This window comes from Puma concolor, chromosome B3, assembly GCF_028749965.1.
Source record: "Puma concolor isolate L17-30 chromosome B3, mPumCon1.1.hap2, whole genome shotgun sequence".
Lineage (NCBI taxonomy): Eukaryota > Metazoa > Chordata > Mammalia > Carnivora > Felidae > Puma > Puma concolor.
Genome location: NC_141672.1, coordinates 34,973,061 through 34,986,057, shown reverse-complemented (window position 1 = coordinate 34,986,057; position 12,997 = coordinate 34,973,061). Strand labels below are relative to the sequence as shown.

Here is a 12,997-nt window from a genome sequence, read left to right as displayed (position 1 = left end):
CTCTGCCCATGACCCTGAACTCCAGACTCAAAGGTCCTGGGTCGGTGAGGAAGGCTCTGCAGCTCCCGGACTGTGGAAGCTGGGAGAGGTTTGGGATCCAGGCCTTGACGACTCCTTCTTCAGCAGGTGTCTCCATGTCCTCGCTGAGCTCCGAGGGAGACTACGCCATCCCCCCAGACGCCTGCTCGCTGGACAGTGACTACTCAGAGCCTGAGCACAAACTACAGCGCACCTCGTCCTACTCCACCGAGGGGCTGGGCCTGGGCGGGGTAAGCTGGAAGTGTGGCTGAGTCCGGGCAGCGTGGGAGCAGATCCCTGTGAGATGAGGGCTCCCAGGGGAATGGTGAGGGCTGGGGCAGAGGGCTGCGACAGATGTGAGGCCCCGAGGAGTGGACCGGGCAGGGGGGTGTGCAGCTATGAAATCAAGTACACACAGACCCTGTGAGGAAGGAGAAGGAGCCTGGTGATCTCCTTAGCAAACCAGGGCTGGCCAGTGGGAAAGCACACTGTGGCTCACTGAGTTACTTCGTTTTAACCCCATGCTGGCCCTGGAACGCTGAGAGCTGAGTTCTTACAGTGTGCCAGGCACCATGCTCAGTGTTCTTCGTGCCCGGTCTCGTGTGTCCTCACCATCCTCTCAGAGCTGTTAACCCCATTTTACAGATAAGAAGACTGAGGCTCAGAGCCGTGCCACAGACCCACATCACTCACTCCCCAGTGCTTGTCCCACACCACCGTGCCACTGTGTCTTCATCTCCCCTCTGCCCCAGCCTGGCTGATGTGCCCCTTGTTCCCCAAACCTCGCTCTCCCTTCCTGCTGCCTGCAATAGCCTTTTCCTCCTCTTGGCTTGTCTTTGAAGGAAAGCTGACTTTTCCTTCCGGGGCCGGTCCAGATTTGGCTCTTCCCAAAGCCCTTCCTGGCCATTCTCTCCCTCATGCAGCTCCTGGTCTGCCACCTTCTCACAGTCAGGTGTTGTCTTCCCCAGCCAGCAGGACCCTTCCACAGCGGGACTACCTTTGCTTTAGGCTAGTTCTGTTTGAACCCTTAGTAGGGCATGGTACCCTGAAAATATATATAGTAGGTACTCAAGAATTGGTTTTTAATTGATGACAAAGCAGTGACTCAACTGGGCCATTTTGTCCTGTATGACATCTACAAACCCAAGTGATTCCCTTTTTCTGTCTCCCCCTCTTCCCCCTATACCCTCCCACCCCCATAGGAGTCCCTGGAGAAGTCGGGCTACCTGCTAAAAATGGGGAGTCGGGTGAAGACGTGGAAGAGGCGCTGGTTTGTCCTGAGACAGGGACAGATTATGTACTACAAGTCCCCGGTGAGACCCTCCTTCCCCAGAACGGTAGTCAAAAGGACCCCACCCCAAACTCAGAACTGTGATGGGCTGGAAGAGGGGTGGTATAGCCCACGGCCAGAGGGCTAGGTCTGGCAGGTGGGGAGAGGCGACCTGGCTGGGCATCCAAGGCTTTGAGCCTTACATGGGGCCATGAGGCTGGTTACTGGTTCTTGGAGTCAAATCAGGCACGGAACAAAGGCAGTTCTAGATGAGTTGGCTGGGTGATTCCTTCTTACTTCAGAAACTGATTTCTCCTAATGCCTGGTCCTGTAAAAGAAACTGTTCGCAGGCTGCCCTCACATCATCTGGGTTGTCCTAACAGAATGCATTACCTCTTCCACCTCCTTCCTGTACAGTTTGGAATTAGGAAGCCTTGGATGTTGGGCTCCAGTTTGACAAGACATCCCTGGGGAACCAACAGTAATGTTTTCAGGAAGGCAAAAGGACAGTGTCTCTTGTGCAACTCCAGCTGATTGTCCGTGGCTGTCTGAACACCATGTTGAGGATACTGGGCCTGTATCACTCAATGAGTAGTTATGCTGTGACTGATTAGTAAGGTGTGCAGGCACACTGGGAAGGGTAATGGGGATATATTTGCCACTTATTTCCACACTTGGTTTAAAGGCTGTGATAGAATTTAAAGGTTCTATAGCTCTGTAATAACCTGGTGGCTTCTGACCCAGTTTTAAAGGCTCAATCTATGCTTTTTGAGGCCTGGGTTAGGATCCATGTCTCTAATCATTGCTCCATTTAGCTAGAACTGGGATCCAGAACAAGTTACCCATCATACCACAGCGCAGGAAAGCTTAGGAATCACTTTCCCCTCTGCCTGTGGCCTGGAGTAAGATCTGAAAGGAGAATGATGTGCTCTGAGAAGACTCATACCATTTTCCTCCCCATTCCTGTCTTACAGAGTGATGTCATCCGGAAACCTCAAGGTCAAGTGGAACTGAATTCCCGTTGCCAAATTGTTCGAGGGGAGGGTGCACAGACATTCCAGGTGGGCGTTGCTAGCAGCTAGGATTTTAGACACAAGAGGTGCTAAGTTTGGCTATGACTATGATAGAGACAAAGATGAGGCAAAATGAGCATGTGTGAAAGACATCACATCCACATTTGGATGTGATCCTAATTTGTGAGTACTGGGAAGGAAGAAGAGACAGAGTGAAGGTAAGAGAGACCGGGAGAAAACAATAAGGAAAAGAAGGGAGGGAGTCCCAAGGTGGGAAGAAGGAAGGCCCAGTGGTTTCAGGGATTTGTGCCACCTCAGAGCCAGATCCCTGGCATTCCATCCTCCCGTCTCCCTGCCGCTGGCCCCCACTCTGCCCTCCACAGCTTATCTCTGAGAAGAAAACCTATTACCTGACGGCTGACTCACCCAGCCTGCTGGAGGAGTGGATCCGAGTACTGCAGAGCCTGCTGAAGGTCCAGGCCATTGGGCCTCTGGCCCTGCCGCAGGGTGGCATCAAGCCCACCGTGAAGGGCTGGCTGACTAAGGTATGGGAGGAGCTGGTGGGGTGGAACGTGGGCCCCGACAGCCAGGGGGCCAGGAGCCTGGGTCTTGCCCTCCTTACAGCTCCTGTCTGCAGGAGTTTGCTCACAGGGATCAGCTGGTTGGCCTCACAAAGTGTCGGTGAATGAAAACAGAGACCAGAGTTGTTAGCACAACAGTTATCATCGGGACAGGAGGGAAAGGAATGTCTTGTACCTATTTCAAGGTTATTAGGAGTTGCTGCCCATCCCTGCCTGCATCTACCGTGCCTCAGTATGAATAGTGGGAGGGTGTGATGTAGGCGAGGTAGGTGTGGCCCTTCAAAGACAGAACATCCCAGACCTGCCCTAAAGGTGTTTGAGGTAGGGCTTTTCTGGCTATGAGAAGCAGAGTTCCTATTAACCCCCAGAAAATGGAAGTTAACAAGGAAGCACATTAACTAGATGAGAACGCCATCAGGAAGCAAAGCCCCTCGTATGAGCAAGCTCAACAGTCTTGGCTCTGTCTCTGCGTCTGCTTCCCCTTTCATTCTGTGCTCCTGTCACTCTCCTCTGTCTGTTGTGCACTTGCTGTTCCCTAGTGATTTATGTGTTAGCACCAGGGGTGTTAGCATCCCATGCCTGCCCTGGGTGGCCTTGCCCTCCCTCTCAACATCCATAGAGCTGACTAGCAAGTTCTTCCTGTGTCCATATGCTTGGAACAGGACATCTGATTGGCCTGGTTAATCTTTTAACGGCATGTAGTGCAAGGGTGAGTGGGGTGTTACAGGGTACCCACCACGGACCTGTGCTGTGAAAGGGCTGGTTCTGTTAGTAGGGCGTCTGGGTGGCATCTCCACTAAGGACCTGAGTTGACCAGGGGTTTTGAGATCCGCCTCCCTGTGGCTTCTCTTTGCCAGTCCTGGATTTACTTCTGGGATTACCTGGTTCTCACAATGCTGTCTTAATTTCTGTCTTCTAGGTAAAACATGGCCACTCCAAGCTGGTCTGGTGTGCTCTTGTTGGGAGAACCTTCTACTACTATCGGAGCCATGAGGACAAGGTACTCCCTGGCTTCCTGATAGCACCCACTCTCTGCTTTCTCCAGACCACATTCCTAATGCAAGACCCCAGTTTCTCCCTCTATCCCATCTAATTCCACCACAAGCACGAAGCCAGCTGGTTGGATCCCTCTAGACTGAATGGCCCACAAATTCCACCTGGGGGGTCTATCTGTGCTTCACCAGGCAAGCCTCAGCCAGGGAGCTGTAGTTAACTCCCTCATCCCGTGACCAGGCCACATCTATGATGCCCAGCCCAGCAGGGACTGAGGGTTCAGAAAGAAGACACTCCCCCATTCCCTGCTGGCTCTCCCATTCATGGAAGGCTCATGTTCGCAGCGACCCCTGGGCCATCTGCCTGTGCGGGATGCACGCATAGAGGAAGTAGATCGATCCTGTGACTCAGACGAAGACTATGAGGCTGGCGGAACCAGGCAGTTGCTTTCCTCCCACTGCACCCTGGTGATTCACCCCCGAGAGCACAGCCCTACCTACCTCCTCATTGGCACCAAGCATGAAAAGGTAAGGGAGGGGGCTGGGCCTCCATGGCCAAGCTTGGTCCTGTGATTCTTGTCTTCCCCTTTTCCTTTCTCAACCTCCCCAAATTCAAGTTTCTTTCCTTCTGGACATTTTGGCAACTAGCATTCATTCCCTGGTTGAACTATTCCTTATACTGAATTCACTCTCAGTGACCAGCATCTCTCCACTGGGGCCATGAGATAGCACCTCAGGCATAGAAACTTGGGTTCATGTTCACCTGATCCCAGGTCTTCCCTCTTAGAGACTGTTGGCCTTGACTTGTGTCAGCCAAACTAGCCTAACTTTACCCTGAGCTTGACCCTTTCAAGGAAGCTTCTCTGGAGCTCTTGCCTCCATTCTTCCCACTCCAGTCTCATCAGATGGCTTTCCATCCCCTTCCAGGACACGTGGCTTTACCACCTCACGGTGGCTGCAGGTGGCAGCAGTGCCCGGGTTGGCACTGCCTATGAGCAGCTCATTGGGAAACTGATGGATGGGGAGGGAGACCCAGGTAAGGCAACGGTGGCCGTCACTGCTTGGGTTGGAGGGTGGCAGCTGGGTAACGGTTGGTCAGAAACCCAAAGAAAGCATTTCTGTTAGCATTTATAGCAGCGTTTCTGAAGCTGTTGTAAAACCATCTAAGCCACAAAAGGGCATTCCCATCCACGCTCCAGAGCCCCTGTTTCTGGTGAGATTCTGAGGTGACCGCTCTGTATCTGGGGGAGTTTATTTGGGAAGCAGACTTTCCAGTGGGTCAGTGTTTTACATTGTTCACTGCAGCTTTGCTGGCCGAGCAGAGAGTTGAGGAAGGAAGGAAGCTGGTTAAAAGTTTGTTAATCAATGAATGAAGCCTAAACTGGGATTAGACTAACCTAAGCCTGGGGTATCACAGGGTCTTTATTTTGCTACCGATTCTCAGGACCCTGAGGAACTAATGGCACACGCCGCACACCCCTTCACTGCTCCTTGTGTGTTCCCCGCTGACAGGCACTGTCCATCCATACCTGACACTGCAGGGCGGGGCCTCTCCCGCACACACATGCTTGCACACAGGTACCCACGGCCCCACACACTCACCCCCACTGCAGCCCCACGAAGAAGGCAGTAGCCACCTTCCTGTAAGCCGTGCTTGTGAGCGTGCTAGATGCAGTGTACAACTGCATACCCCCCACTCTGCGGATAAATCCGGTGCAGTCCGTGTGTTCCAGTTAACCCTTGTTTTCTTCACAAATCAGAGTGGGAGTGGAGGTGGGAGGCAAGTTCCCTCACCCCTGGTGCTGTGCTTTGGGCAGATTCCCCTCTCTGGAGGCACCCCATGCTGTGTTACAGCAAAGACGGGCTATACACCTCCCTCACCACCCTGCCCTCGGAGGCCCTGCAGACCGAGGCTCTCAAGCTCTTCAAGGTAAAGCGGGAATGGAACCCAGGTGCACCAACAGGTGGCGCCCTCGCCACGTACCCAGACTCTCCCAGAGCAGTTTGCCCACCTTGGTGGTGCTCAGGTAGAAGAGACCCATGTGGTTAGGGGGAGTTCACAGAAAGATCTGAATGGAAGGGAAAGAGTCCCACAGCTCCCCCCCCCCCCACCGCCCCGCTGCCCCCCGCACAGTCAGTTATGGTGGGGAGGCATTCCCGGCTTCCTTGGGAAGTGCCGGTGAAACTCCCCCTGGAGGAACTCCCTTTCTCTTATAGTGAACAGCAGGAAAGGCCAGGTTTATGTTGCTTCTGGACCTCAGAGATTCTGACCTATTTTACAGTGTTCTTTGTGTCCATCTGAATGTTCTCTTTAAAAAAAAAAAAGAATGTCTTGCTTATGTAACGGACACATTTGAAGAAGGATAGATTCTATCCCAGAGTAGCCTTCTCAGCAGGCAGACATGCTCTCAAGCGGTGACAGTGCTCCCTCTTAGAAAGGGCTTCCTACAGTGAACTGGAGCCTGCCTGGAGCCCTTGGGGGGGACGGCCCAATCTGCCCACTGTCACCGCGGATGCTAGTCAAGGGGCTGTTGGTCTGCCCGGGCCCACCACCATTTTCGTGCCAGTCCTGCCAGCTTTTCATCAACGTGCCTGTGGAAGCGGCCTCCGTAGACTATCACGTGTCCCTGGCCCAGACGGCACTACAGGTCTGCCTGGTTCACCCCGAGCTGCAGAGTGAGATCTACTGCCAACTGATGAAGCAGACCAGCTGCCGCCCACCTCAGAAGTACTCCCTCATGCAGGTGGGCATCCTGGGGCAAAACAGCTGACGGGGCCATTGGCAGGGACTTCTCAGGAGCCGGGAAGGGGGAAGGAGGAAGGAGGGAATGGAGCAGGTACCCTCTAGGCCTGGTGGCCAACGGGCAGCCTCAGTGCTCAAAGCTGCCTCAGTACACCTGCCTTCTCTGTGCCCCTTCTGGATGTCTGTGCATAGTCAGATTGGGTGACTGCCGTTCTGGACAAAGCCTGACCAGGATGGGCCATCCTGCCGTCCACAGAAGGTGGGGGGCCCTGGTTTGGAGAGCACTGAAGCCTTGGTAGCTCAGGACTGTGAGGGTGGGCATTGCCGCAGACCCAGCACTCACCCCATGCTGCTTGTTCCCTGGCAGTGCTGGCAGCTCCTGGCTCTGTGTGCCCCACTTTTCCTGCCTCAGCACCACTTCCTCTGGTACATCAAACAGCAGCTCCAGCGCCATGCAGATCCCACGTGAGTGAGGGTCCTTTCCTATGCCACTCTAGCACTGCTGACGGTGGCATGGCGAAGAGGGACGGGGGGACCAAGATGGGTCAAATCACCCTGCCCCTGTGGTTTGCACAGGGGTTATGGAGACACGGAGACCTCAGTGCTGTGTGCACAGATGGGCATGTGGAGGCCTGGGCCGCTCTGCACACCAGTCTGTGTATGTGTGTTTTGTGGATGTGCTCACGTGAAGCTCTGGTGTCCCCAAGTCATCCCCACATTTTCGTGGTCTGTTGCCATGTTTTTCTGGCTTCCAGAGGAAATATCTCTGCCAGCAATTTGCAGCATATAGGCCCTGAATGACAAATTAACACCCCAGACCAGAGCGTCACGTTTTTCACAGCCTGCCCAGCTGCGGATTCGGCCTCGGCTAGGTCAGGGTAGGCAGCCAAGGTGTCAAGACGGCAGGGGTGAATGAATTCCCTGGGATTCTCTTCTTTCTTCCCTGTCTTTTTAGAAATGAAACTGGCCAGTATGCCACCTACTGCCAGCGGGCAGTGGAGCGGACTCTACAGGTGGGGGAGCGGGAGGCCAGGCCGTCACGCATGGAAGTGGTGTCCATCCTGCTGCGCAACCCCTTCCACCACTCCTTGCCCTTCAGCATCCCCGTGCACTTCGCCAATGGGACTTACCAGGTGAGGAGGCCGCACGGGATCCCTCTCCTGAGTCTTCTCATATCACTGGCCCAGAGACTGTCTTTGGGCCAGGTGGGTGTTAAACCTCCTTAGGCTTGGCAGACTCTTAATAATAGGCAAACCAGCAGGATGGGCCTGGGGTGTGGAGGTGGGGGTGGGACCGTTACTGCCTGTGTGGAGGGGGAAAGGAGCTTGAACTCCAAAAGTGCTCTGCTGTTTGGCACCTGGGAAGTAGATCTTTAGAAACCACTGCACGAACGGGGAAGCCGAGACATTGACCAAGAAAGGGGCAGAACAAAAGACCTGCAAAAGAGCAGCAGTCAAGGAGCAGCAGAGCTTCTGTCTGCCTCCAGCTTATAGCGGGCCGCTTGTCTCTGAAGCACTCACCCTCTGTGTGTGACTATGGAAACCAGCTTCCTTTAGCTTTTGCATTTGCCCTTGCTCCTCTCAGCCAAGCCTTTCCACCTCCCAGAGACACACGTCCGACACTAGCCGGAATGAGTTCCTCTCGGGAAATTTCCTCTGGGACTAACACCTCTCTCGTGCAGGTGGTTGGTTTTGACGGCTCCTCCACAGTTGATGAGTTCCTCCAGCGTCTGAACCAAGAGACGGGCATGAGGAAGTCATCCCACTCTGGCTTTGCCCTCTTCACAGATGACCCTTCTGGCAGGGACCTGGAACACTGCCTGCAGGGGAGCATCAAGGTGATGATGGTCTCCCCGTAAGCCAAATGAGCCCCTCCTGGGAGACCTCCAGGTTTCTGGGTTTTGGTGATGGGGAGAGAACCCCCTGGCTGGTGCCTTACTGTCCCCCAGCCTGTTGGGTCTGGAGTCCAAGGTGCTCCCCCAAGCCAGCATTTTTGTGGCATCCTAAAACATACCCGTACAGGCAGAGAGAAGTTGTTTGTGCCCTTGTCTCCACACTGCTCCCGCCCTTGAAGGGCTGTGCAGTGTCCAGAGGAAAAGCTGCTTCTCAGCGTGGTGTAGGAAGAATAGGGAGGCACTTGTCAGCAGCAGCTCCAACCGGGGCTGCTGCCAGTCACACAATCCACACACGGAGGTGGGTAGCTGTACACCTAGGTCCACTGGATGTGGTGCTGTTCCCTGGCCCCTCAATCTTTCCATCTGCCAGGGCCTGCACTTACTGGTTCAAGCAAATTGTAAGCAGGTAGATCTATATGGTACCTCTACAAGTAAAGGACCCTTGAATGGGATTTCAGACCTATCTTGTCTGGGATTAGCAGACAAGATGTGAAGTGTTTGTGGGAACGTATTGTAGCATTGATGAGTAGGAGTGTTTTGGTTCTGTGTCTGCTCTTTTTATGGCAATAGGACAAAGGCTTCTATAGTCTTTTATTTACCATTGCCTGGAAAAACTATGCCACATATCTTGTTTATAAATGTCAGGGGGTCTGTTTGGCTTTGTTACACGGTAGGCCTCTGGGTATACTTCAAGAGAATAGCAGTCGGTGGAATGGAAACAGAGCTGGTAATATGAGGCCATGGTTTTTGACTGACGCCTGCCTGGCCTCTGGGAAAGCCCCCTCAGGTGTTAAGGCCAGTGGGGGCAGCCTTCCATGCTTTGCTGCTCACGCCATGCCCAGGGCCCTACCTCTGTCTGTGAGATTGTTATAGACCCCTCTGGTCTCAGGCACGTGAGGCCTGCAAGTCAGCCTCCTAATGGAGGACAGTCACTCGATGCTGCCCTGCTGCCCTGCCGCCCTGCCTGGGTCCTGCCCCAGATTGGTCCTTGTTCTCTTCATCAGGGGCTTTTCTGACTTTCCTCTCTTGCCTCTTTTAAGATCTGTGATGCCATCTCCAAGTGGGAACAGGCCCTGAAGGAGCTGCACTCTGGAAAGGCTGAGGGTGGCACACGTGTGGTGAAGCTGATGTACAAGAACAGGTCCTGAACACCACCTGAGGGTGGGGCCGAGACTGAGGGCTGCCACTGGGGCGCCACTTGCCACTCCCCCAGCTGGATGGCCTGTGCCGGACAGGCAGTGGATCCACAGATGGAACACTGTGTAGTGGTCATTAGTTGGGGCCCCAACTAATGAGGCTCTGCTGATCCTCTTGGAGAACCTGGACAGCTCAGGCTCTCAGTCCCTGTACCGCACGTATGTACACACACGTGCGCACGCGCGCATACTCCTGCCAAGGAAACAGACCAACCTTGTGGGATGGCTGCATGTGTTACATTAGGCGAGTGAAACTTTGTATGAGCACTATTTAAGGCTAAAGGATAAATAGCTCCTATAACAATTCCAGGAAATACAGAAGTAGATACCAGGATTTTTTTTTTTTATCCATCTGAATAAGAAAATCCCATCCCAGGTATGTCTCTAGGCAAATAATTTCCATTAGTCTCTTGGAATCTTTAACTCATCCAGTTCCCTAATAGGCTCTGGTTCCAGGGAGCAGATCCCCTCCCCTGATCCAGTAGCGTGGTGGTGTATTCAGGTGTAACATGTGCCACTGTTGCTGAGATCTAATGGCCCTGTATCTGCCCTGTGTCATGTTTAGTTTTTTCTGGAGGCAATAGAAAATAGGCTCACAGATGGTATAAAGAGAGTAGTTTCTTTCTTTGGAAATCAAGATAAACAGAGGCCAAGACAACCTCATCCATTCAGGATCCCAACTGAGTCTTGGCTTCTTCTGTCTTCCCTGTAGGCTGTACTTTCGGAGTCAAGTCAAAGGGGAGACGGAGCGGGAGCGGCTGCTGCTTGCCTCCCAGACTAGCGGGGAGATAGTGGCAGGGAGGTTTCCTGTCAACAAGGAGCTGGCTCTCGAGATGGCTGCCCTGATGGCCCAGGTAAGGCAGTTCAGGAATTGGCAGGATCAGGGTACCGTGTATGAACTCACACGAGGAACGTACCACACAGCCTAAAACAGGAGACTGCAGACCCTGTGGTGCCTGAGGGGAGGGTGGCCTCGCTGTCCCTGGCTGTGGAGGGAAGCTGACTCCTTACCCAGCAGAGCCCTTCGCTGCAGATACAGGTTACGGACAGAACACTGGACGTGGAATCCAAAGATTTGCCTTTGAGTGCTACCCGCCTTCCCACTGTGAGATTTTGGCCAGGTCACTGCAGTGGTCTGTGCTTTAGTTTCCTTGTCTGTGTAAACAAAAATGCGTCATTGCATTTCCTTCAGTATGCTACTGAAACGATGTATATCACATAATGGATGTGGCAAAATTTGTACTTACAACTGTAAAGCATTGTAAGTAGAATTAGGAAGGGGAACACGCATTCAGACTTCGACCCGTCTCCTTATTACCTTGAGGAGGCTATCTGGCCAAAGGTATCTGGGATGCCCTCCTGGTTCCCATGAGAAAGGGTCTGAATCTACATGGTGGAGAGGAAGGAGCAATAATAACAGTTGATCTTTATAATAATAAGCATTTACCCAATACTCTATAGAGGGTCCTCTGCTGAACAGTTTATATGTATTATCTCTGTTCTTAATTCCACTTAATAGATGAAGAAATTGAAGCCCAGAGAGTTTAAGCAGCTTGCTCAAAGTTACAAAGCTGGCAGATGGCAGAGCTGGGATTTGAGTGAGGTGTCTGATTCAAAGGCTTGGAACACTGCAATATTCTAGGAGCTATAGCATCTTCAGTTCTGGATCTCATATTTTTGGATTAGAAGCCAGAATATCCATAGTTTTCCTTTGCCACTAATTGTGTCTTTGGATAAGGCACTTAACCTCAGCTGCCAAAGGCAAGTGGATGTAAATAATCATCTAGGACCATAAGGTGGTTTCTCTAGTGTGTGTGAAACTTGAGACACAGGGTCTGTTCACAAGAAGTGTTTTCGCATCCATTCACACCCCACCAATAAAGTAATGAAGTAATGGTTTATTTCACCTCTCCAGCAGCCCCAGCCCCACCCCCACCCCATCCACCTCTGGATTCTTGACTGCTCACTCCATGTGCTTCCAACACAGGTAGAATATGGAGACTTAGAGAGGCCCACCCCACCAGGCCCTGGGAGCACACCCCCTGCCAAGCTTCAGCATCACCTCCAACAAGTCCTAGACAGGTTCTACCCAAGGCGCTACAGACACGGGGCACCCCCTGAACAGCTGAGGTAGGCTGCAAGGTCTTGGAGGGGGTTGCTGTGGGGAGGCATGGACTGTGGAGCCGGGTTAGACCTCCAGTTGCAATGAAAACATGTTGGCACTTCACGGCCACCATCTCTTTCCATCCATCCAAACCAGGCACCTGGCAGATCTGCTGACCACAAAGTGGACCGCACTGCAAGGCTGCTCCCCTCCTGAGTGCATCCGCATCTACCTGACAGTGGCCCGGAAATGGCCTTTCTTTGGTGCTAAGCTTTTTGCTGCTCAGGTAAGTGTGGGTGGTGTCCAGGGGAAGGAGTGATTACCACACCCTCAGGAACATGCCCTGAATTTCTCAAGCTACTGCCCACATCTGGTCACGTTTGAGTCAGTCCAGGCTCCAGGGCCCACCTGCACACTAGCAACCACCAGAGGTCGCTGTTTCTCCACCCATTTCTGGCTTTCTCTCAGATTTCCAGGGTCCAGAGCAGAGTTGTGATCACTGCTTTGGGGCCAGGATTATTTCTGGGTGATGTTCATCTTTCCTTTTTTGACTGCTTTTTCTTTTTCTTTTTTTTTTTTTTTTGAGACTAAGAGCAGGGGAGGGACATAGAGAGAGAGAGAGACAGACAGAGAGAGAGAGAGAGAAGATCACAAGCAGGCTCCATGCCCAACTCAGAGCCCAACACAGGGTTCAATCCCAGGACCATTAGATCATGACCTGAGCCGAAATCAAGAGTTGGATGCTCAACCAACTGAGCCACCCAAGTGCCTCCCTTTTTTTTTTTTTTTTTTTTAAATTTCTTTTACAATGCTACCCCTGGGCGGGGTGGGGGAAGGACTAATTCACACATAAGGATTCAAACTTGACATAACACCCTCAAGAATGCTTTCATTTTTTAAAAAGTGTAAAAGAGGGCGCCTGGGTGGCTCAGTAGGTTAAGCATCCAATTTCGGCTTTGGTCATGATCTCATGGTTCAGGAGTTCAAACCCTGCATCGGGCTGTCTGGTGTCAGTGCAGAGCCTGCTTCAGATCCAGTCTTCCTCTCTCTCTGCCCCTCCCCTGCTCACACTATCTCTCCCTCTCTCAAAAATAAACATTTTTAAAAGTGCAAAAGATAGAACAATATATAACCTAAATGAATACATCTCTACTGACTTAGCATGGCCAAAGGAGACTCTTAAATT

General features: G+C 52.5%; 1 protein-coding gene and 1 long non-coding RNA gene across 7 annotated transcripts in view; one reads left to right on the top strand and one right to left on the bottom strand.

The window, feature by feature from the left end:
* Window positions 1–12,997, top strand: part of PLEKHH1 (pleckstrin homology, MyTH4 and FERM domain containing H1) — a 53,800-nt gene that overhangs the window by 36,118 nt on the left and 4,685 nt on the right. For 5 of the 6 annotated variants that reach the window (XM_086709464.1, XM_086709467.1, XM_086709463.1 and 2 more), the window contains 16 exons: window positions 124–269; window positions 1,221–1,331; window positions 2,263–2,349; window positions 2,685–2,846; window positions 3,802–3,882; window positions 4,220–4,402; window positions 4,802–4,910; window positions 5,692–5,804; window positions 6,442–6,618; window positions 6,985–7,082; window positions 7,573–7,750; window positions 8,299–8,454; window positions 9,552–9,652; window positions 10,420–10,561; window positions 11,695–11,837; window positions 11,968–12,097. In XM_086709464.1, the coding sequence (XP_086565590.1) occupies window positions 124–269; window positions 1,221–1,331; window positions 2,263–2,349; window positions 2,685–2,846; window positions 3,802–3,882; window positions 4,220–4,402; window positions 4,802–4,910; window positions 5,692–5,804; window positions 6,442–6,618; window positions 6,985–7,082; window positions 7,573–7,750; window positions 8,299–8,454; window positions 9,552–9,652; window positions 10,420–10,561; window positions 11,695–11,837; window positions 11,968–12,097 (2,117 nt within the window). The remainder of the gene's footprint in view (window positions 1–123; window positions 270–1,220; window positions 1,332–2,262; window positions 2,350–2,684; window positions 2,847–3,801; window positions 3,883–4,219; window positions 4,403–4,801; window positions 4,911–5,691; window positions 5,805–6,441; window positions 6,619–6,984; window positions 7,083–7,572; window positions 7,751–8,298; window positions 8,455–9,551; window positions 9,653–10,419; window positions 10,562–11,694; window positions 11,838–11,967; window positions 12,098–12,997) is intronic. The other variant, XM_086709465.1, reaches the window with a different exon arrangement.
* LOC147579882 (uncharacterized) lies at window positions 10,306–11,659 on the bottom strand. Its single transcript, XR_015252263.1, has 2 exons — window positions 10,955–11,659; window positions 10,306–10,862 (listed from the first exon to the last, which is right to left on the bottom strand). It is a non-coding gene; the product is annotated as an uncharacterized LOC147579882 (long non-coding RNA).